The following is a 25,403-nucleotide window of genomic DNA, read 5'->3' as shown; positions in this document are numbered from 1 at the left end:
GAACAGAGCTCCACAGAAATGCATGCTGAACTTTCGTTATAGCTACCCTTTGGTGTTTTTTGCCCTCAAGGTCAATCGAGTGATGATTCAGTTCAGTCCCTGTTCTTAAGCTGTGTTGGTATTACTTCGAATAGTTTTGACGTGTGTTTTCCAACCACCATATCAACAGACAATCAGGGCAAATCATAGCATACAATACATTTAAGCAAGTATATATGTCGCGAAATTATTTCACACATTATCCAAAGACACTTAATATATGAATCCATACATTTATTTATATAGGTAAAGCAAAGAGTGGAAATTACCTATCGAAAGAATAAATTAACAGCACGATCATAATGAAAAGCATGCCTCGTAATATAACAGACTTCTTTCGCGTAAGAAATCGAAACTCAGTTGGTCAGAGCAACTAGTCTGTACGAATTAGGTTGTTAGTTGGAGCCTAATACGAGTAAGAGTTTTTTTTTTTACTATTGTTTTTCTCTTTTTTTATGTGAGGAAAAATCAAATTGTAACATCGCGATATCAAATGTATTTGGTTAGGTAACTTTGTCTTAGCTAAACTTTAACTGTCGAAATTATTTTACTAACCCATCAGTTACTGAACATTTCAAACACCAGTCGCATAACATGAAGGTTAACTTCACGTCCGCAGCCCTTAGTTATGCGTCCATACTTTCATGGCCGGACCTTGGGCGGGGCAAGAGTCAGAGGGACGCCAAAACGAGCCTCAAAAAGTAAATTTTATAATGTGTTTCCTACTGACTTTTTTGGTTTATATTCTTGTAAAGTAGCGGCAATTACATAATCTTTTTCCATTTCACCATGGAAGAAGAGTTTCATAGCACTAAGGGGACTGTATCGACAAATTGAGAGATGGCATGTAGAATAAAGAGTGGAGGGGGAGTAAGTATTGTTTGTTTCTTTGCTTGAGTTTAGCGTTCCACAGTTATGCCTTAATGGCCAAAGGAGATGTGGATACTGATTATAGTGAAATGCGAACCACGTTTATCGTTCAACAGTAACCCACCGGGAATTGGACCCGGGACCACAGAAGGCAGGCATGCTAGCCACTAGACCAAGCTGGAGGGGGGGCGTTGTTCGTATTGTTTATAGCAGGCCATATTTTTTGTGAAGTTTTCCTAGGTAATGAATGTCTTTCTGAAAAAATGGGTTTAAACTATTAAAAACGCTAGGATAAATGTAAAATATAGGCTAATACTAGGGGGGAGGGCGCCATAAAGTCACTTTGCCCAGGTGAAAATTTGGCCTGGTCCGTCCCTGCGTACTTTCTATATATTTTTTGACTTTGCAGCTTGTGCGGTACCCACGCCACAGGGTTGTGGGGGCGCCATTTACGCCAATAATAATAATAATAATAATAATAATAATAATAATAATAATAATAATAATAATAATAATAATAATTATATGAATATCTTTGGAGAGACGAAATTATGTGACACGAATCATTACATGTAGAGCTTTAAGATGAGTGGTCAAAGGGGAGGGAAAAAAAGGATTTTTCTCTCTGACTCTCTAACGTAAAGATTATGTGCTGAAGGTAAGAAGCGTCATCAATCTAAAATTGGTTGCTTTTACGTAGAATATCAGCTACTTCAGTTCTCCTCCTCCGGGCTACTTACCTCGTGGGGTAAATTCAAAACAATTTCAATTCAAGACAAATACACTGTAAAACTTTTCCGTAATGAAACATCTACTGAAAATTAAACATTTAATAGGGAAATCTGGTATCAAAGTGTCCAAACAAGTAGATAGAAGACTATTTAATGATAAACATTGTGAAACTTTATAAAAATCTCCAAATTAGAATTAGCTTTTACTGGGAAACATTCATTATGCACCAGCGAGCATATTGTGAGCAGTGAGCACAGGGAAAATAATTACGTAACTGTTTACAAACAAAAATTAGGGACACTAATGCAAGTGCGATTTTTTTTCTTTTTTTTTTTTTTGGTATCGTCATGAGTTTTACACATATGTTACAATTTGATTCTTTCCCACATAAAAAATAAATAAAATAACCACAGTAATAAAAATGACAGTTGCACCTCTGTGGGGATTCGAACCAGCTACCTTCGGCATACAGACTCGTTGCTTTAACTAACTGAGCTATTTGTTTTCTTACGCAAATTGAACATGTTATACGGTAAAGATGATTTTTCATTACGATCGTGCTACCAATTCGTCCTTTTCCATAGGCAATTTCCACTATATGCTCTATCTATACGTTAATACTTAGTATAGATTCATATATTTGGAGTTTGCAGATAATGCACGTAATAAGACATATTAGAAATGTTTCGTTAAAAGTTTCGTTTGTAGAATTAATCCACATTTCTCTCAATGACATAGATGTCGCTGCTTCGTGTTGAACTGCAAAATTCCCTCGAGTTCTTGAAAATTTCCCACTTTAGCAGAGTTGGTAATTCCCGTAATTTCAGTCGATTTAATGTTTTTCGCTTCTAATTTATTTATTTTAAACTAATATCTAACACAAATATTTAAAACGGGCTTGTTATTAACGTTTCCTGCTGGGGAAACCTTCGGAAATTTCGAACATATAAAGAAAACGGAGATATTTTCAAAAAACTTCAAAATAAAGAGACGCGTCATTTATTTTGCTCATGGTAGTACATTTAAAACAATAATATCACACCACCGTCCCTTAAGAGTAATAAAAGAAAGTCTGTCAGTAACAAATTCAACCCGTTTAATTGCTGGTAATATTCGTTTGTGAACGAAAAACCCTGTTCCTAACTGGTGATTTTTATTTCCTTCCCCGTAAAAGAACGTAAAATTTCCGGAATTCTCAGATCCATTTCCTTCCCACCTAACTTCCTGAACTCCTACTAAGTCCATCCTGTATTTCTCTAACTCACTCGTTACAGATTTTAACGCGCCTGCCCTATAAAGACTTCTAATATTCCAAGTTCCAAATCTCATGTCCATTTTCTTTTGCTGATGTCGTGCCAAGTTATCAGTCCTTGTCCGAGGCTTTTGTGAATGTTTCTGAACAAGTACCTTTTTTTACAGGATGAGGGTGTTAGCCTTACCCAAACCCCCAAGCTGGAGGACCACTCCTAGTCGTCTGTCCGCGACTGCTTATTCAGTATATTCGCAGCTAACCTCTATATCTAGAGGCCTTCTCCTCGATCCGCAACCTGAGGACGCGCCATGCCGTGGTGACAGGAACCCACGTTATATTTTTATTTAGATAACAGTAATCAATTATTTCCAGTTTTTAGTGCTTTTAGTTATTATTTTCTGCTTCTTAGTGTGTTTTTTTTTTTTTTTTTTGAATCCGTTAATATTTTTTTCGCTAAAAAGTTTTCATTAAACTTATTATCTAAATTTCAGTGATGAACAAATTCAATTTGAACTCATTCTAAATAAACCTCGAACAATCCGGATTAGTACAACGCAAACGCTTTTGGAACAAATTAATCGTGTTACACATGCTGTTCCTTCATAATTAATTTCAAAAAAAAAATGAAATCTGAGTTTTACGTCCCCACGGTCATGCCGGCTGGGCAAATGAAACAGTGATGATGAGAAATAAATGAAATGGTGGAATGAAGAAAGTGGGAGGAAATGGGAGAACTCCGAGGAAACCCACGCACATGGTGTTTGTCCATCACAAAGTTCATTTGGTGCGAGTTGGGATCGAACCAGGGACCTCGTGCACCAGAGGTGAACGTTCTACCACTGAGCCACCGCTGCTCCTATACTTAATTCAAAGTGCCATTCCTGCATTCACCTCCTAAGCTCTACTCGTGATAAATAAACCAGGATACCTCGATAAATTTATTATTATTATTATTGTTATTTCTGTTGGCAGATCCTAGGACTAGTGATTTTTTTTTCTTAGATTCAGGCCTGAAAATCTTTCTTTCACATTTCTCGATCTTTCAGTTTCTCTTTTAACTCTCAATATTTTCTCCTATTTTTCAAATCATCGATCAGTCGTATTCTTCCTACACCTTACTTTCCTTCCATCTTTCCCTCTATAGCGGTAAGAAGACAATTACTTCGCAAGATGTCTACAATCCAATTGGTCTTCCTACGAGCGATGCTGGCTACAAGTGTCCTCTTCTCTCCTATCCGTTTTCAAACATCTTTGTTACTCTCTCCGCTCATTTTGTCTTCTCCATCTTCCTAACAATACATTTCGAAGCTCTCTAAATATTTTTTCTTTAACTTCCGTAATGTCCAACGCCGAAACAGGGTTCTTACTTTCTCATTAGCAGGTTGAGATGGTATAAGCAACACTAGCAACTAAATCACTAACGCACTTCCTCGTATTACAGAAATATCGGATACAGTAGTACCTATGTAATATTAATAAGAATGAATTAGCTGTGTTTGTAACAACCAATGACATACGTAGAATTTCATCAACGGGGGGAAGGGGGATGAAGCACTCAATCTGATATCCTTTTACGATAAGTTTGATTTTTTTTATACCTACATATTTTAAGATAGTAAAAGTTTACTTTTCCAAAATAATTTGCTCAAGGGCAAATTAAATTCTAAACTCCCTTGCTTACGCCCTGGTAACAACATATACTGTGTATGTTTCAATTCTTAATTGTCGTTCATATAGTTTTTAGATCCAGTGCTATACAGTTTGAGTGACCTACATTTTCATTTCCGAACTCTGAAAAATAAACAATACACACATTGCAAGCAATAAAGCAATTGATCTCCTGTCATTCGGATACATAACTTTAAAATGTACGGCAACATTACCAAGCAATGACAAATAATTCCGTAAGTCACTTTTAGAAGGAGGGGAAGAAAGAAAGCAACACTAAAGTGTTGTAAACATACCTGTCGGGCATGATGTCAGTGGATAAACATTCACACACGCGCGAGGCTAAACAATCTCTCTTCTTATTCTGATAATGAACGACGTGATGAGCGAATATTAAACAATGATTTTTACACTTTCACTACGTAGGTACTATGTGTAAACAAAACAAACAAACGCAGACTTTCCGATCGTACTACTTGCTCTTTCCACACTTGATTCTGAACTAGACACTCGCAAACTGTCTTCCTTCACGCTCAATGGCTTTGTCAGCTGATTGTTTGCGCTGTTGCCACATAGAGCACCATAACAAAGAAGAAACGTTATCGTATACTTACAATACTGGTGCGAAAATAATATTCTTTTCACAGATATGCAAAGGATAACACATATCTACCCATATCTAAATTTAAATCTTGTATTATAACTCTAATATCTTTTGTTTAATAGCTCGGGACCTACCCAATCGGCAACAGTGCGTTATTTGGATCAATGCCAGCTGCATCGACCAAACTTGCTTTTATCCCTTCTCAGCTGCTTGATTCCACTACACCTACGGTATCTAAAAAAAATAAAAAAAGAGCCTATAAAAAAGTAATCTCTATAACTTATGCACATGACGCACTCGCTTTGTTTGTAAACTGTGCAGCAGTGCGTCTTTGTTCACGTGCAAATCTACAGAATTAACAAAAGGTTAAGATAACAGTTTTTTTTTTTTTTTTTAAAGCTTTCGATTGTATTATCATCAGTGATACATAGTGAAACAAATTAAATGGCTTTAATGAATATAAAGTTCAGGATTTACTGGCGAAATAAAACTATGGCGTGTTGAGCTTTGTTTGGAATACTGTTCGGTAACTACTAGAATGACGAAAAGTCCCTTCAATTTCGTATAAATAATTCTTTATTTTGAAGCCACCGTCTCGATTTCGAACATACAATTTTAAGTTATGTTCTCCATTCCTCAACATTACATCTATGGAGGTGCAATGATATTTTTTTTTTTTTTTTAGTGTATGTGGTCCCGGGTTTGATTTCCAATGGACATGACCGTAGCCAGGCTTGAAGTTTTGTCGGGTAGAATCGTTGTAAATTGGGTTGTAAATAATTTCTTAATAAACGGGATTGATAAATACACATTGGTGTTTTAAAAGCGTACATTCTGTAACAGAACTTTGGTATGTTTTTTGTTTAGATCGGCATCCACACAAGAGTTTAGTAACGGACCAATGATCCTCTTAAAATTGACAAGTAAAAATTCGTGTAAACCTTAATTTGTAATTCGAGCGGCAGAATTACAATCTAAGAGAGGAGCTCAGCTACTAACCAATCTGGAAGATCTTAGTTTTACAGAGTAGCGTTGGCCTCGACCAAGACTAAACTTAACATAAAGACTGGATAGTTACCAACTTAAGGAAAATTGTAAGTAGCTAATTAAAGATATTAAACTCCTTGTAATATGTCTGTTGTTTATTACTCCCAGGAACAGTACATGTTTCGCAAGTAGGGTAAACGAACTGTGTGAGAAATAAATGTCTTCTAAGAATGATACACATTTTTCTAAGTGATACAAATACTCATAAGAGTGATACATATACCCTTAAGAGTGACACATACTGCTTTTAATGTTTTAATAATCAATTTAATTATATATACAGTATATTTAACTAGAGTTAAAGGAGAAATAAGTAAAATCACATAATTAAAATTCCAGTCCACTTGAAAGAAAGCAGAAAAACAGTTCTCCATACAAATTATTGAGCTAAAAAGCAGGAAAATGGAAATGAATTTTTTTTTCAGTTTTACGTTCCACATTTATGCCCTGTAGATTAAAGGAGACTGTGGTGATGAAGATGAATTAAAGAGCCGAATGAAGAAAGCGGGCAGAAACAGAAGAACACTGAGAAAACCCACGTATACGATGTTCGTCCCCCCACAAGGCCCATTTGGCGCGACTAAAAAGTACGACTGTACGAGATTGTGTAGGCAAGATTAAGAGAAAATTACCGTGGTTTAATAGATTTGTGCCATATATTTCCAATAGTGTTGACCACGAGACGAGAAATAAGGTTTTTCCGTCTCGTCTCGTCTCAAATTCTCGAAGAATTCCCTCTTGTCTCGTTTTCTAAATTTATGTACAAAATTCATTCCCTTATTTTCCCCTTTAACTTCATCTAAAAGTCATCAGAATTGTTCCGCGTTACGAGAGGTTCCGGAAGAGTATGATATTACAACTTTTAAATTATATTTATTATTAAAGTATATTGTGTAATGATTTGCATATTTTTGAGCGTTGATAAATGCTTTTCATTGTGTTCGTGCAATTACTTTATCAATTTACATTTTTTTTAATACTATGAACCATAAACAGAGTTTAGGATTTAAGACTTGAGTAAACTAGTGTTGCTCATAAGACTCACGAAATTTCTGATCTTCTCTTCATTTTATCTCGAAAACGAGCCATAGGGGCACTGCCCCCCCCCCCGGAGTTTTGAGAGTGCCCCCCGGAGGAGACCAAAACAATATGTCTATAATATAATAATAAATAGAATAGTACCAGCAGGGCCCCCCGGAACACTTTTTCTGAAAGAACGACTGTTCTTGTTTCGTCTCGAAGTTTTAAAAAATCTCGTCTCGAAAGTGAGCCGAGAAATTTACTGTTTAGCAAATTGGTGATTTTTTTTTTCCGGAAATTGGACTAAGTGCGAGTCTCAATTTTCAAGGCCAATAACGGGGACCCAAAAGTCTGTACAAAGTATATACCAGGATATATATACACCCTACACAGGCCTACTTAGCAAATTAAGGTCTACTTCTATGACAAGATTGGATCCTGCATCATATTTAGCCTATACACTGGCCTTGTCATTTATTTATTTTAAAAATCAAATGAAGCACGAAAAACAACTCACATATAAACATTAATATTATTGAGATAAACCATGAAAGTTAACCCCACTTAACCATAGAAGTTTACGTTAGAGTTCATGACCTAAAGTCAATACAAATTTGAGTGCTGCGTCGAAATAAAATTTCTCAAATACTACAACGCTCATAGGAAAGTAGTGCACGAAATGATTCTATACACGAAACTTAAAGTTCCTGTTGCACGCCAGGATGATGGAAGTTTCTAACCATATTTCTTAGAACTATCTTTGTTTCTTTGTCTTTTCTTCACTTTTTTGTTATTATTATTACCTTCCAAGAAAATGTAAAGGGTATTGCAAACAGAATCTGTACCTTAATTTCCAATCTTGTTTTATATATAAGTGATCTAGCGAAAAATTCAACAAACAGCTAATCAACCAATGCATACGCTTCTTCGATGTTATTCGTAGATAGGTGGTGAGCGTTTCCATCTTTGTTGCAAGAGATTCGAGTTCGATTCCCACTGGAAATAAAGTATATATATTCCGTAGTCTCGTTGTTGAAAAGGGCCGCTACACTGAAACAAACGCATCTTGGGTTCGATTCGCAGTTGTGGCACATTTTTAATTCCTTAGTTAGTAATACTTACTCTCTTCAGTTGCAATTTGTATTGACCTTGAGACGAGGAATAAGGTTCTCTAGTCTTGTAAATTTTGTAAAAGTTTCTTATCGATTCTCGAGCTCCGTCGTGGCTAAGCGGTTAGCATACGCGCTTTTAGCGTAGCAGACCCATGTTCCATTCCCGGCGGGAGCTCATGTGGTTCAGATTCCACCTTAATCAGAAGGTACCGTCTCATTTAGTCTCGTGCTGAAAGGGACGCTCAACCGAAAATCAAATCTTCTCGATTTTTCGAATAATCAATCTTGGCTTGTCTAGATTCTCGAAAAGCTTTTCATGTTTCGACTCGAAATTTTCCTGATCTCGTTTTGTAAGTTTATGCACAAAATTGGTACCTTGAGTTTTCTTTCTTAATTTCGACTAAAAGTTACCAGAATCCTTCAGCGTCACGAGAGGTTCACGAAGGATGTGATATAACCAACATTTAAACCATGTTTATTATTGTAATATATTATGTATTGACTTCTTTGTATTTAAACGTTGATAAATGCTCTTCATTGTGTTCGTACAATCACTTGATTAATTTATAGGTAGTTTTTTATATTATGAATCACTAACACTAAACCAGTGTTTAAGATCTTAGATTCGGGTAGATTAGTGTTGTTCACGAGCTTTATGAAATCTTTCGTCTCAAAAACGAGACGAAAATTGTCTCGTTCTCGAATTTAAAAATGTACTGTTCATCTCGTAACTATGAGTAGTATTAGTAACAACATTAAAGATCCACAGTTCTAACTAGGTCAGAATTATAAGTGTTTCCTTAGAGAATCGAACTTCCGCGACACCGAAGGTGGCCATGAGGGAGCTCATTGTAGAATGTGGCAGTAATCTGACTTAAAAAAGAACAAAGAAAAAGGAAAAGTAAAACATCTACGTCTCTACGCTAAATTCTTAACAGATATAACTATTAAGCCTATGTAATTGGGGTGTACACGGGCTTGCGCAAGCTCAGGCTCACTATTCTCAATGAAGCTTACGCTAGTTCAGGCTTACTATTTTCAATGGAACTCAGGCTCATTAATCTCAATGAGGCTCACACTAGCTCAGACTCACTATTCTCCACGGGATGCAGACTCACTAATCTCAATGAAACTCACCCTAGCTCAGAACTATTCTCATGGAACTCACACTGACTAATCTCGATGGGGCTCACGCTAGGTCAGGATCACTATTCCCAATGGAACTCAGGTTCACTAGTTTCAATGAGGCTCACACTAGCTCAGATTCATTATTCTCAATGGAACGCAGACTCATTAATCTCAATGAAGCTCACGCTAGCTCAGGACTATTTTCATGGAACTTACACTGACTAATCTCGATGGGGCTCACGCTAGGTAAGGATCACTATTCTCAATGGAACTCAGGCTCACTAATTTCAATTAAGCTTACACTAACTCAAGCTCATTATTCTCAGTGGAACTCACACTGACTTATCTCGATGAGGCTCATGCTAGTTCAAGCTCATTATTCTCAATGGAACTCACACTCACTAATCTCAAGAATCCCCGCGCTATCTCATTGTCAGACGTGTACTCGCTCGAGCACAGGCTCGCTGTCCTCAGAAAGCCTTGGGCTCGTTATCCTGAATGGAGCTCATGCTTGCGCTTAATAACATTATTGTGGTTCGCTTCTCGCTGGGGCTAGACTCTAGTTCATTATCCATTTAGATCCAGAGCGTTTTCAAGTAATTTGTGCTCCTAACAAAAACAGAGAAGTGACGCCCAATGATTCCCAACCCTTTTTGACTGAAAATATACTTTATAGAACCGTCACATCGCAACGCACTTAATAGATTTTTATTAATAGCAATATAAGTTATAATAGCATAACAGCACTTAATTAATGGTAAGAAGAATTTAGCATTGTTGCTTCTGTTCACTGGTTCACTGTTTTAAAATAGATCTTAACTCATTATTTTTCAAAGAGCTCATCCGTGGCTAAGCGGTTAGCAAATGCGCCTTCGGCGTGGGAGACACGGGTTCGATTCCCGGCGGGAGCTCATATGGCTCGGATTCCATGTTAATCAGTAGGTCCCATTTCATATAGCCTTGCTGCTGAAAGGACGTTAAACTCAAAATCAGCTCAACTCATTATTTTTAAAAAGGCTTCATGGCAACAGTATGTGTTGTATAAAGTCTAGTGTCCTTCTGAATGACGTAATGTTAATTTTTACATTCTATAATTTCGCGACACATCTATGGGTCGCGACACATGGGTTGGGAATCACTGGTTTAAGGAAAGAATAAAATATCAATTTAAAATATAAAAACACATTTAATTTCTACTCTTAATTTTTTATAATTACATTTAAAATCTCAGCATTAAAGTTTAAATCGATCTCATAAAAACTTTCGTTTTGTCTTGTTTCTCGAGAATTCACAAATCAAACTATTATAATCAATTTTTAATGTAACTTCGTTCTCAATGCACAAATCTGTTAAGTCGTTCAAATGGTCTTTTATTAATGTCAATCTTAAATAAACAACAAAGTGTTAGCATAGTTTAACTGACATGCGTTGAAATTGTTAATGGTGAACAAAAATAAAACCCAACACAACATTCAGATGAACTGAAACAATAAAATTTTTTATTTATTGTTTTTTTTTTAATTTCTATTTTTACCGGTGACCCTAGGAGGGCGAGGAAGGTACAGTGGCTAAGTGGTAGAGCTCTTACCTCTGGTGCGTGGGGTCTCTGATTTGATTCCCGGCCAAGTAAGTGTGAGGTGGACAACACAATGTCCGTGGGTTTTGTTGGGATACTCCCGTCTCCTCCCATATTTTCATTCCACTTATTCATCCATTATCATTCACTTGCCTTAATCATTTGTTTCCCTTAGCCTAAAGGCAGGACTGGACTGGATTAATCCATCCGGAGACCCAAGCCTAGAAAAAATATGTGGCCCCTGATGACTTCACCTAATACATTTCTGTGAGAGTACAGTAGGAAAGTTAAGAGTCTTCATCCCGGCGAAATTAAAATACTGCTAATTTTACATTAATCATGTGATATCTTCAAATAGATAAAAGATGATCGAAATGTGGAACAAGAGCGCCCTAGACAATATTATTTTACATGAGATACCGTTATCACGACTCACTTATCTGCTTTCGATTTCGAGCCATTTTGAAAATCGGCATTTATTTTCGCGTTTCTAAACGGCTGAAAACGGAAAGCCACTAGGTGACTTGTTATAACGGTACCTCACGCAAAATAATATTATCTAGGGCTCTCTTGTTCTATATTTCAATTATCTCTTATCTATTTGAAGATATCACATAATTACTGTAAAATTAGCGGTATTTTAATTTCGCCGGGATGAAGACTCTTAAGGGAATATGTTTCATATTTGTGTTCATATTTTATTTTATGATGATTGTATATTCATGATTCTTTCTACATAACCAGTTGAGATTTTGATCAGATTGGAGGTCCCTGTCCACCTACCCTAAGCTTCCCCTTTAACCCGACCCTGTCTAAAGATCATAATCGTGGGACGTTAAACTGAACCATTTCATTTCATTCTTTTAATTTCATTTCCTTAGATGGGCGCCTACGATCGCTTGGTGGTAAAATCGCCACAGCAGATAGTGCTAGTGCTCAGTTGCTCATGTGCTTATGCTCAACTATTGAGCTTAAGTGCGATTGAGCCATGAGCCCGAAAGCCGGGGATCGCGAATTTAAAAACAGAGTAAATCAAGAATCACACAATATGTCCCCGATTAGGCTATCATTGAGCTAGTTCTCTCTTTCTATCTTCTTTAAACAACAATAACAACAGCACTTTTATACAGTATGCAGTTTAAAGTCTCACATAAAACACCGTACTAACTTTTTTTTTTTAATAATAATCTCACAGTATTTCGTTGGATCTACTGCGTGTGTGTCTTTAGAAGAAACATTTAACCTCTAATTCACAAACAGTGCAATACCTGCGAACAGTACTTTACACTTGAAGTCTTCTTATAGCCACACCCTCAACTTCAACACTACCTACTACAGTTTCCTGTGTTAAGATATTCACTACGATGAGAACCCACTCCCACTACAGTTAGCCCATCTCTTTCCTTGAAACTTCAGTTTGCTTCCATATTTCTATGAAATTCACTACAACATATTATTATATACAGGAACGCATCCATTTGGACCTCAACTGCCAAAAATAACTTCGCAACATTTGTACACTTTCTTAATACAATTATATTCGTTCAACAGAGAAATGATTGATATAGATTCAAGATTTGATTTTATATTTCATTTGTACTTTCTTTTCTTATAAAAATAATGAAGTGCTATCTTTATTTATTTATTTATTTATTTATTTATTTGAGAATATAGGTAGCAGTAATAAACAATAACATTGTATTTTCGGGTGCAGAATAATACAAGTTCAATACCATACACATGTATTGGATCTCTTAAAAAAAAAAAAAAAAAAAAAAAAAAAAAAAAAAAAAAAAACCTTTCTGGGGGTGCGCTTGATTACATAACCGTGCAGATACAAAATAGTGGTACATTCTCCCCGCTGGTCTAGTGGTTAGTGCGCGCATCTTTGATCTATTTGCTTTTCATCTATGCATCATATAATCTTAAAGCTGTAAGTAGTGATCGAATGGATCACTAATTTGGTAACCTGTGACCCGGAAGACCCAGAGGTGGTCACACCCATGACCTTCAGACCTGGTAACCCGAACAGAGCCATGACCGAGGTGCACCTGGAATGCCTGGGCAGACTCGGTGTGACCCGGGCAGACCCGGAGGCGACGAAACATCGTAAACTAATGAGAAGTACGCGTGAGGGTGCTAAAACAATTCTAACAAACACGTTCTCTCCTCTCTATAGGCTATATATTCTCACTAAATATATAATTTTCTTTACTGTTTCTTGTGTGCGTCTGGGTATGTCAAAGCACTACACTGAAATATAATTGCAAGGTTTAACGGAGCATAAAAGTCAGAATAACAGCAAAAATAAGATACATGTTTTTCTTATGAGAGATCGTCAAATTTTACTCAAGTGAACCTTCTCGTTTAGAATATATAAGATACCCTGAGCCCAAACAGTGTTTTGTTATATATTTTTGTATAGTCTAGATTTAAAAACCAAAGAAGACGAAAAAACATGAAATTGTTTGAGATATTCAAGACATGGTACCTTGATTAAGAAATGTCACACCGGAAATTAAAACAAATGAAAGTTCAAGCTCAAGTAATGGACATCATTAATCCACTATGAAATTATACAAAGTTGATATTTTGGCTGCTTCCGCGACAACAGCAGTAACAGCTTCCATTCCAGAATTCCCCTATGTCAAGGGCCTTTTGAGACACCCTGTATAAAACGGTAACAAAATCGGCAGTGAAATCTGGGCAATTACAAGGGCCTAGGAAAAATATGGAAGTGGCGGAGAGAAGAATGTTAAGATGTATGTATGGACTGACGAGGAAGGATAGAAAAAAGAAGATAATATAAGAGGAGGGACCCTTCAGTGAAATATTTCAAGGAGGCTGAAATGATTGGGACATGTAGAACGAAGAAATGATGCCTATGTTGGAAGAGAATTGGAAAGACAGGGGTAACAGGTAAAAAGAACAGCAGACGAATCAAAATGAGGTAGGAGGACAAGATTAAATAAGATTTGAGGGAGAAGGGATAGAAAATAGAGGACGCCCAGCATAGAGGAGAGTGGAGGAAAAGAATTAAAGACTGGAACGCCGACCTCATATAAACATGGGAAAAGATGGAGACAAAGAAGAAGAAGACGACGAAGAGAAAGCAAGAGAAGAATTACACACAGAGGTTTCTTTTTGCTTCAGTAAACTCGATGCTATTTTCTTCTTCATTGATACCAAAAGGGGCAAAACATTTCTACGATGTGACGTCAGGTTATAGCTTGAAAATAACAGCTATTATATAGCTATTATGATATCCCACAGATGTTTTACGAACAGGATATTTCTTTATCACTACTCTTCTCCATTTTTCCTGGACAATTGTTTTTACCTTTATTAGCTTGATTGGTACGTAGTGTATTTGTCCAAGCTTGAAACAAGAGATACTTACAATGTTCTACTTTTATATTATCAAGGAAATAACGAACACAATAGAGTGAACTGAATTATTTATTTATTTTTGGGTTATCTTTTTTTGCAAAACAGGGATTATGAAGAATGGCCTATTATTTACGTGAGCTCTGTCGAGTCTTGAACCCGATTCAGTTTGCACGTACACAAAAATCATCAGGCAGGATCGATTCCGCAATGCCGGCCGTTTCCCACCACACCATCTTTTCTCCGAAAAAGCTGGATTACAGGGCTAAGGCAAGGTCCCGGCTATTATAGAAAATAGAAATCACGAAATTACAGCTATAGTAGTAGCCCTACATATCAAATAATTTAATAATAATAATAATAATAATAATAATAATAATAATAATAATAATAATAATAATAATAATAATAATAATAATAATAATAATAGTTTCGTTTCAAAGTGTGAAACTACGATACACTTCCAAACTATGAGAATTCTACACTCAAACTTGAAGTAGTACATCTATAACATGGAGGGATAAGATCAAAGACAGAACCCGTTTCCTGGACGCTCAATTCATATTAAAAACCCATTAGTCGCTATCTCCATTCGGACCCAAGAGGAACGGGAATGGAGAATGGCGGAAACTTCATAATTCATAATTTATACATAACGAGGAACTACATAATGTACAGTTTCCCAAACATTGTAAGGCTATTAAGTCTAGGAGGCTTAGGTGAGCAGGTCATGTAGCTAGGATGGAAGAAAGTAGAAACGGTTTCAAAGTCTTGGAAAACCAATCGGAAAACGACCATTAGAATAATCTAGACGCAGATGGGAGGACAATATGAGGCTGGATCTCGCAGAGATAAGAATACAAAGTAGAAAGAGCTTTTGTGAACGCGGCATTGAACCTCCAGGTTCCATAGGCCCTTTTATTCTATAGAGATTAAGAGTCTTCATCCCGGCTAATTTTACAGTAATTATGTGATATCTTCAAATAGATAAAAGATAATCGAAATGTGGAACAAGAGCGCCCTAGACAATATTATTTTACATGAGATACCGTTATCACGACTCACTTATCTGCTTTCGATTCCAGGCCATTTTGAAAATCGGCATTTATTTTCGCGTTTCTAAACAGCTGAAAACGGAAAGCCACTAGGTGACTTGTTATAACGGTACCTCACGCAAAATAATATTGTCTAGGGCGCTCTTGTTCCATATTTCAATTATCTTTTATCTATTTGAAGATATCACATAATTACTGTAAAATTAGCGGTATTTTAATTTCGCCAGGATGAAGACTCTTAATACTGAAACTGGAAATGCTACTTGACGTCTATGACTTTCAGTTGCAATAAAAGAATAAAATCAGAGGCGAAACATATTCTTGCAGTACTGAACCCATATCAAAAATTGCTTGACTATATCTACAGGGTTTGTATGATAAGTAATGAGACCAGGTCTGGAAACATTGTTTTATTGATCTGATCTGTACAGGGACTTAAAAGCTTTCGAAGTACTCTCCTCTTGCGTCGATGCACTTCTGCAATCGATGTTTCCACGCTGCAAACGCCCCCTGGAAGTCAGCAGCCGGCATGTCCTTTAGAAATGTGGTCACGGCTGCTTGGGATGGCTGTGACGTCTGCAAAACGGGTTCCTTTCAAGCGTGGCTTCAGCTTCGGGAAGAGGAAGAAGTCGGCCGGGCTCACATCTGGGCTGTAGGGTGGTTGTGGAAGGACTTCCACCCCAATCCGGGTCAAAAAGGAGGTCACTAAGAAGGCGGTGTGGGCAGGGGCATTGTCGTGATGCAACTTCCACCGGCTAGCGATCGCCGGTCTTTTCCGCTTGACGCTCCTGTGCAGTCTCTCAAGGACTTGTTTGTAGAAGGCGGCGTTGACGCTTGTCCTTGGGGTACAAACTCCTTGTGGACCACCCCCACATTGTCAAAAAAAAACAATCAACATTGTTTTCACCTTTGACTTCGACATTCTGGCCTTCTTGGGGCGCGGGGACGCAGGAGTGTGCCACTCCGCGCTTTGACGTTTCGTTTCAGGGTCGTACTGGAACACCCACGACTCGTCACCTGTTATGAAGTCATCTTCAAAGTTAGGGTCACTGTTCATGAGGTTCAACAGTTCCTGACAACAATCAACACGTCGTTGCTTTTGTTCGTCAGTCAACACTCGCGGCACCAGTTTCGCACAGATTTTTCTCATTCCCAATTGTTCCGTCACAATCTTGTGCACTGTTGTGTGGTTCATATCGAGTTCATCAGCAATCAATCTCAACGATAATCGACGGTCTGAGTTCAGGAGATCCCTCACTTTTGCCACAGTTTCGTCCGTAGTCACTGTTGTCGGGCGTCCAGCCCTCTCCAGATCCTCAACGCTTTCCCGGCCGTTCCGGAACGCACTGTGCAACGAAACACCTGGGCTTTGGATAGGGCTTCCTCTTTGTAGGCCTCCGTGATGAGAGAAAGCGTCTGAGTAGCCGTTTTCCCCAGGCGAACGCAAAATTTGATCGCATAACGCTGTTCGATGGAACCCTCCATGTTTGTTGATTTTCCGCCGTGACAAGAATGTTCACAAGGGCTTTGTCCAAGGCTTGTCCGCGCTCCACTAAGGCTCGGAGCCAACTGACGCGCGGTGCGTTGCTTTGCTCGGACCCCCCCCCCCCTACATCCTCCATCACCGACAAACCCGCTCCAGCGACACGCGCGCCGCGGCGCGGCGAGTCTCATTACTTATCATACAGACCTTGTATATGTATTTCCATTTAATTCATTATGTGATCAGTGTTGTAACCGGTCTTCACTACCTCCGATTTGAACAGATAGATAAAAATTGAGACAGAACACATTAATGGGAGGCTGAATCTGTTTCAAAAACTAGCTTTTCGATACCTCTTACCGTTGCTCTATGGAAATAAATACAGAAATGGAGTACTAATAATTTTCAAACCACTTCCGGTTTTGGTAGAGTATTGCACGTGGTAATGTTATTTTCAGACGCTGAATCGATTACAAGAAACCGCAAAGTAGTGCGAGTGGTTACAGCATGTTCCTATAAGGCATTGAATCGTTAAAAAAAGGAAAACCTGTTTGTCCCTATGTTACCGTATGTGTTCTATAGCCATAATCGTTGAAACCGGAAATGGGTCAATTCTACCACTTCTGGTTTGACCAGAGGGTTGGTGGAGGAAACGGAACCTATTCTTTGGACGATGAGTCGGTTGCCACAACCCCAACGGTATTGAAACCGGAACTACTAGTAGATTTCAATCACTTCCGGTTTCTTAGTTGTGATTATATGTTCCTTTGAGACGCTGAATCGACTGTAATAAACCGCTTGTCACTATTTATTACCATCTTTGTTCTACGGCCAAAAATGTTGAAACCGGCGATGGCTAATCTCAGCCACTTCTTCTTTGAATAAGAGATTAATAGAAGAGACGGAATGTATTCTTGGGACTGAACCAATTGCAGAAAAACGCTTCTTTATATCTCTTACCGTTTTTGTCTGACAACTGTCAATAGACAGACGGACGTAGCCGTTCCAAGACTTCCAATATTTATGCATAGCATAGTTTGGAATTCTAATAATGTGTCACTTGTACATCATGTGAAGGAGTTTGGTTTGTATGGTGTGATATTTCTCAATATTGAAACCGGAAGAAGTAGTATATATATCTACAAATTTCAGTTTTAGTAGAGATACAATTGATATGAAATATATTCATGGAACGATTAAATTGGTTGCAGGAAACCACTTCTCGCTACCTGTTACCGTTTTTACTATATAGCAATCAATGTTAAAACACAAAATGATGGATTTCTGCCACTTCAGTTTTGAATAGAGAGTTATCAGAAAAGATAGTATTATGTAGAACGCTACTCCACTCAAAAGAACGCTTTCTGCTATCTTTTATCGTTTGTCTATGTAGATCAACATTGAAGCCGGAAGTTGTACTGGATTTCTATCACTTCCGGTTTTAGTACAGGGTTAAAAGTGGAGTGTAAATATATCGTTCGGACACTTACTCGACCGCCGAATAGTACTACAATTGACGCACAAGTACTACACTGAATGATCGAGTGAGATCATTTCACCGTCTGGCGAGCGGTTCTGCTATGCTCCGTACTTCTAAGTCAGCCCAATGACTTCGCTCAAAAAGTTGCGGGTGTCACAATGTTTTGGCTAGTCAGTGCATATAAAGAATTTTTGGTAAACCACAAAAGTCTTAATAATAATAATAATAATAATAATAATAATAATAATAATAATAATAATAATAATAATAATAATAATAATAATAATAATAATAATAATAATGTGTGATTTGGCATTCATTTCTTGTTAGTGATAGATAAATACAATACAAAGGAATGGTGATAATAGCTTAATTAACAACCAACTATCAAAGTAAACTTTAAAATGTTTTACACAAACAGTGTAAACAAAGTGTTTGTGCAGGTTACAACTAAATCAAGAATGAGAGAAGCACAGAAAAGAAAGAAAGAAAAACGCTTGTGAGACAAAAATATGCGAGTTACGTCAATCTGATGTAATACAGGCACATGAACATAAAAACACAGATTCTGAAGGAATTTTTGCCATTTAGTTCTCCCGGTCGGTGCGTGTGTTTGTATGTGTCTGCAATCAAGAGAACGAGGCCAGGAACCTAAAAATAAGAACACTGACTGGAGAGGAGTGTGTTGTCGGGTGGCTCTCTGAATTCTCAAACACATGGACGAAAGAAAAGAGAAATCTCACGTATAAAACGCAAGATTTTTCCTATTTACAATTTCCTACATTAATACCATAAGCATCATTTGTGCAATCACTGACATAAGATATCTGAAATTAAGATGATACCATGCAGTAGTATCCCTGGCTGTATCTATTAATCATATTTTTTCTTTCTCTTTCATGCTATTGGATGTTTCCCTCATAGTGTTTTACTATCTATCTTCTATATACAGTAAATAAAAAAAATGAAAGTGACAATGTTTGTGACTTAATAACCCTTGAACCACCCGACCGATCTCGAGCAAATTTTCAACATAGGTGAGGTTCGCACCTGGGATTTTTTTTTTTTTCATTTTTGTAATTTCACTTTGACGGTGCAACTTAGGGGAGACGGAGATGTATACATATGAAAATGATCGAAAATGGTCGGTATTAGAATCGAATTAATAGTTTTCGGGATCGCTGAGATGAACAGTAGCACTTCCGATGCCTTGAAAATCCAAATTCAGTCCTGCAACTTGGGGTAGGAGGAGGGAAAGATATATATATATATATATATATATATATATATATATATATATATATATATATATATATATATATATATATATATATATATATATATATATATATGAAAATGATCGAAAATGGTCGGTATTAGTATCGAATCCATAGTTTTCGGGATCGCTGAGATGAACAGTGACACTTCCGATGTCTTTTAAATCCAAATTCAGTCCTGCAACTTCGAGAAGGAGGATATATATAGGGTGAACGGTAACTACGTGGACAAACTTGGACGGGTGATAGTATATCTAAAAAGAAGCAAAAAAGTCCTAGTGAACATGGGAGAAATTCCGTCCCGTTTAGGAGTGAGAGAGTGTTGAAAGCATGGGAACATGAACTTCAGAGGCCAACAACTTAAAAACAATACATCGTAGAGAGTGCGGTTAAAAACGTCACTTAGAAAGTCATACCTACTCTATTGCCAAATGCATGTTTGAAAACACAGCTACGTGTGCGCACGGGATTAACAACGTGTGACACTTCTTTCCTTTATAGCATGTCCGGGAATCCCTCCGTTTCTTTGGGGAATCCCGTGCGCACGCATAGCTGCGTTTTCAAACATTCATTTTTCAATAGAGTAGGTATGACTTTCTAAGTGACGTTTTTAACCGCACTCTCTACGATGTATTGTTTTTAAGCTGTTGAACTCTGAAGATCATGTTCCCACACTTTTGACACTGTCACTCCTAAACGGGACGGAATTTCCCCCATGTTCACTCGGACTTTTTTTTGCTTCTTTTTAGATGTACTATCACCCATCCTAGTTTGTCCACGTAGTTACCGTTCACCCTATATATATATATAATGATCGAAAATTACCGATATTAGTGTCGAATCCATGGTTTTCGGGGTCGCTGCAATGAATAGTGATACCCTCGATGCCGTTGAAGTTCAAATTCATCCTTTATCGCCATGGAGGAGTGGCGGGGGGTGACATTACGGACTTTTGTTGTTACACTTTCATTGAAATGCGTATCCCAACGGGAAAGGTGTTTAAATTCTTTCCGCACAGTTATTCTTCCCATGCGAAGAACAAGCATTTCAGCTAGTATTTCTATAATTTGAAAATACTATATAGTTCCATGGTGTGCGTTTAGTGGATCGATCAATGATTCAATGGATAGTGACACAGGGTCACTAACCTCGGGGCGAATGTATTTCACGAATTGACAATCAAGTAGAATTATAGAGTCAGTGAATGAGTTCGTAGCATTTTATTTATGAGTTGGCAAAAGAGCGTTGTGAAGTTCTTTCTCCGTTATTTCATATGTTATTGCTTAGTTCTTTCTTTAGTATTAATAAAAACGCATCGCATTCTACTTCTGCACACAGTTTGTATATTTTGGAGTCAAAACAAGATGGAATGTTAAATGAACATTTCCACCATATAGTCTACCCGAGGATGGAATGAAGCAGGAACGTGGAAAAATAGTGTCTATATCTCAACATTAGGAACAGGAAAGAGTGGCTAATCCTAACGAAAAAGGCAATTTCCCCTACAAAAGGATAGTGTCCATTCAAAAAAAAAAAAAAAAAAGAAAAAGAAAAAGAAAAAGAAAAAAAGAAAAAAAGAAAAAAAGAAAAAAAGAAAAAAGAAAAAAGAAAGAAAGAAAAGTATGGTGATACAAATATGTACCATGAATTGGTATCAAGAAATTACATGATTACTGCTAATGTATATAGCCAACCAAGACGACCTGTCACCGCTATCACAGAGAAATCACTGAACGTCAAGTGTTGTTACTGTATGACAATCCGCTCCAAATTAAGCAAAAGAGCTATTGAAGAAAGCTCAGTAAGTGTTCCACACACTCTCTATTCCCCTCACCTTGTGCCTACTAATTCCCATCTTTCCCGCAAACTCTCTACGCACATTTGAGCTTAGAGGAGAGGTGTTTCACGATGAAGTTGCATTTGCAAATCTTTCAGTTTAACGTCCCACGATTATGCCCTTTAGGCCTAAGGGAGAAGGGTGATTAAGGCAAGTGAATGATGATGGAACAATTAGAGGGATGAGAATGTGGGAGAAAACGGAGTGCCCGCGAAAACCCAAGGTTACGGTGTTGTCCACCACAAATTTACTTGGCCGGGAATCAAATCAGGGACTCCACCCCGACCTTTGGGTTCACCAGTAAAAGGGAAAGTGATTTCCTGACAGTCTTTCACAACTTCGGTAACAAGTGAACATCAAAAACTCTATCACACACAACACCCTGTATCTTACAGTCGACGGCGGAAGTCTTAATTTTTCCGGCCACGTTCAGGGCTCACAGCTTGCTAGCTTTCGTGATCATGTCTGCACCGTCTCGCTGCCTGACTCAAATCGAGAACTTGTAGGTTGATGCTGCTTGCTACACTAGAATATTTCTTCTTTTAGGTGTAAACGAATTGCATAAAGTAAGATGGGTAACGGGGATACACTTTTAAGTATTAATTGAGTCCTATTTGCGTGGGTACCAGAGGAGGGTTGTAAAATATGTATATTTACATAGAATGCGCATTAGTTTCTGTGCAATTCTTTGAATCGCTTGCAAAAGATCCCGTAGCCAGGACGTTTTAAAACGTGTTGTTTCGTGTTTTTGGCGGTTTATAACTCTGAAAATAGAAGTTTCCAACCAAGTTTATTAGGACTTGTTTCTTTCTTTTATATAAGAAATAACCTTCTAAGTTTATGGTACAAAGTTCATTAACACTCTGTATATATATTTCAACTGCAAATAACTCACTAACGTGTAGATGTTGAAAAAATTAATACAAATTATATCTCACTATTTCTAACTGACTTAAGTAACTTTTATTTTGTTTAAGTGAAAGGAGTACCAGCACTAGATATTTTTACACTTGTTGTTTCTTTAAAAGGAAAAACAGTACTGGCAGAAAAACAATATAGTTGTATTTCGTTCCCCAAGATGCATTTCCCTTTTTGCTACTTGTATTTACAACAACAATAGTAAATGTATACAAGAAAACATAAAGGTTTCTACCAATCTATTATAATGGTGAACTTTACTTTCGCTTTCTGCTGTGAGAAGAAAAAAAAAAATGTACGAACACGCTAGTCTAGAAGGGTTCCAGGTACCAGAAGCAACAAAAGTTGTGTTCACACCAAACCGAGCAGAACGGAAGACATGGATACCCTGCTAGCATCATTCATAATTCAATAAATACTTTTTTTTTTCTTTTTTGTCTAGAGTCCGTTATTGGTTTCATTTAAGTTGAATAAATAGATTATCCAAAGAATAAATTTTCCTAAACCTTGTGACATTACAACCAAACTTTCTTCCAGGCATGTTTTTTTCTCGGGAAGGGGGGGGGGGATTAGTGAACTGCCCCACGGAGCTAAGATAAATTAAATTACAAATAGTATTCCTACCCAAACTTAATATACTCGCTTCCCGCTCCATGAAATATTGAGTCCTTCTAACATATCTTGGGGGGAAAATCAACATTTCTTTTATCTTATTCGTCTTTCCTTATTTTTCTTCTTTCCTTTTATGAGGGTGTCAAGAAGGCACATGTTCAGGAATTTATTTCGGGAGGGTCTAAAGTTTTCCGGGGAGTTCAAATTCAATATGAAATTAAATTATATTAAAATTTGTAAAACCACTCCTAAAATTAGAACTACATTTTTACAGAAATGTCGGGACTTTGGGGGCGCAGATTGCAACATGTCCCTGATGCTAAGGAGCCCTATAAAAATTCTGGGAGGTGCTTGGGCAACGAAGAACTCCTGGAGTCGGCGCCCCTGCTTAGTGCTATCTCTCAAGAGTTTTTGAGACGCTATTGTTTGATCTTCCTTAATAAAAACTAGTTAATAGGCAAAAGAAACACTGACCAAAGCTTCAAACCCACTATATTTTAAAGTATATGTAACGGTTTCGGATATCTAACATACACTTCTTCAGACACTATAGAACATATATATATATATATATATATATATATATATATATATATATATATATATATATATATATATATATATATATATATATATATATATATATATAGCCATTGTTATGAACATTTTTTAAAAAATTCTTTTAATAGGCATAGATAGTCTTGCTATTATTAGGCAACTTTTGTGACTCGTATAACCACAGATGTAGCTGTACACAGCCTTGATTTTTTTCTTTTCTTTCATTTCTCACGTATTCTAAAATATCTGTAACTCTTCAATTCATTCAAATAATATTTTATCTGATTTTTAATAAATTAAAACCCAATTAAATAGGCACATGAGAATGTTGTTGTGAGCGAGTTGGCGGGCTTTAATTACTTCTTCTGCACACCCATATAAAAATTTCGTTTTCTGTTATCTTTGTGCACACCCATACGGAAATTTCTGGCTATACGCCTAGGCATATTACAAAAAGTATCGCTATAGTAATGAAACAAGTATTGGGATATCGAAAGTGTAAGAAGTACCACCTATTCATGAGCTTATAATTGGTCATAATAAGAAAATAAGTGCGAGTAAATGCAAATCTGAGTTCGGTGTAGCTGACTGATGTATGAACCATTATATCACCATAGATTATGAAATAGGGCAGTTCCTTAATCTATGATATTACCTCAAACCTAAGTTCAGTGTAGTTGATGCATGAACCATTATATTATCATAGATTAAGAAATACGATAGTTCCTTAATCTATGATGTTACCTCAAACCTGACAAGGGAACCTTCCGAAAATGATAGTTGCAGTGAAAGATGTGACCTATGCCAATTGAAAGAACTGTAACAGAGATGTTCATTCCCAAAAAATTAGCTGCCCATAGCAATAGGTTCAAGAAATATAAGGGGTGAAAGTTCGGGAAACAGCAAGGTTGGACAAGGGGGAAAAGTGCAAATTCCGCAAAAAAGGGGGCACGGCAAAATACAATGCTGACAAGTGATGTATAGAAAGAGACTTGCCACAATAGGGAACAAATGAAGGCCACCAGTGGGGTTAACAGTGTTGCCAACTGCAAGGAAAAGTACATGTTTTGCAAAGAGCACTATATGAAGTGAGTGCAATATTCAGTGTCAATCTGTCATGTAGAACATAAGATATGACGTGTATAATCAGTGGTACAATCAGTGGAACAAAAGAAATAGAAAAAACAGAAGTACGAAAAATACGGAAAAGACGAAGTTGGCCATAATGCGCCACATTTGATCACGAGTTGTGCATATTAGAATGAACAAAACAAGAAAGCACCAACTATGCAGGAAACCGACGTACCTAGAGTCGAAAAGAAAAACGAGTTCCAAAGTTGGCAGCACTGGCCACGAAAATCCAGACAATTCTAATATAGTTAGGCCACTCGCTTCACAAAAAGAAAATTCTGGCAACAGAGATTAGCCTTCGCATCATTTGTACATGCTCGTCCACATTGTACGTGCAAGTGTTCGATGAGACAATGGTCCAAACAGAAGATACATTTGCAGTGAGCACAGCGGAATACTGCCAATCCCTCACACATGTACAATCATAGGCGCCGACTTTGGGGGGGCAGGGCACTTTTGGCCCCCCCAATATTTAAAGGTGGGGTCCTCGCCCCCCCAATATAATCCAGTTGAGGAAGAATTACCAAAGAGGAGCAAGAATTTCTGTCGTAAATTACGTCGTGCCTTTAATTCAATATTAGGAACAGCCTTCTTATTCGATAGAAAGCACCGTTTTC

At 37.3% G+C, this 25,403-nt stretch overlaps 1 protein-coding gene across 3 annotated transcripts in view; it reads right to left on the bottom strand.

The window, feature by feature from the left end:
- Positions 1-25,403, bottom strand: part of LOC145669734 (T-complex protein 11-like protein 1) — a 195,505-nt gene that overhangs the window by 114,028 nt on the left and 56,074 nt on the right. The window contains exon 2 of one of the 3 annotated variants that reach the window (XM_081738065.1): positions 5,300-5,399. The exons of 1 other annotated variant lie outside the window; for it this stretch is intronic. Coding sequence is in view for 1 of the 2 variants with exons in the window: in XM_081738062.1 (XP_081594188.1) it covers positions 4,858-4,868 (11 nt within the window). In the remaining variant the exon portion in view is untranslated. Of the gene's footprint in view, positions 1-4,857; positions 5,078-5,299; positions 5,400-25,403 lie in introns of those variants that run through there. One more of the 3 variants, XM_081738062.1, reaches the window with a different exon arrangement.

This window comes from Thermobia domestica, chromosome 14 (assembly GCF_964235325.1).
Source record: "Thermobia domestica chromosome 14, izTheDome1.hap1.1, whole genome shotgun sequence".
NCBI classification, from domain to species: Eukaryota; Metazoa; Arthropoda; class Insecta; order Zygentoma; family Lepismatidae; genus Thermobia; species Thermobia domestica.
Note: the sequence above shows the minus strand (reverse complement) of the source record. Positions and strands in the feature narration are given on the sequence as shown.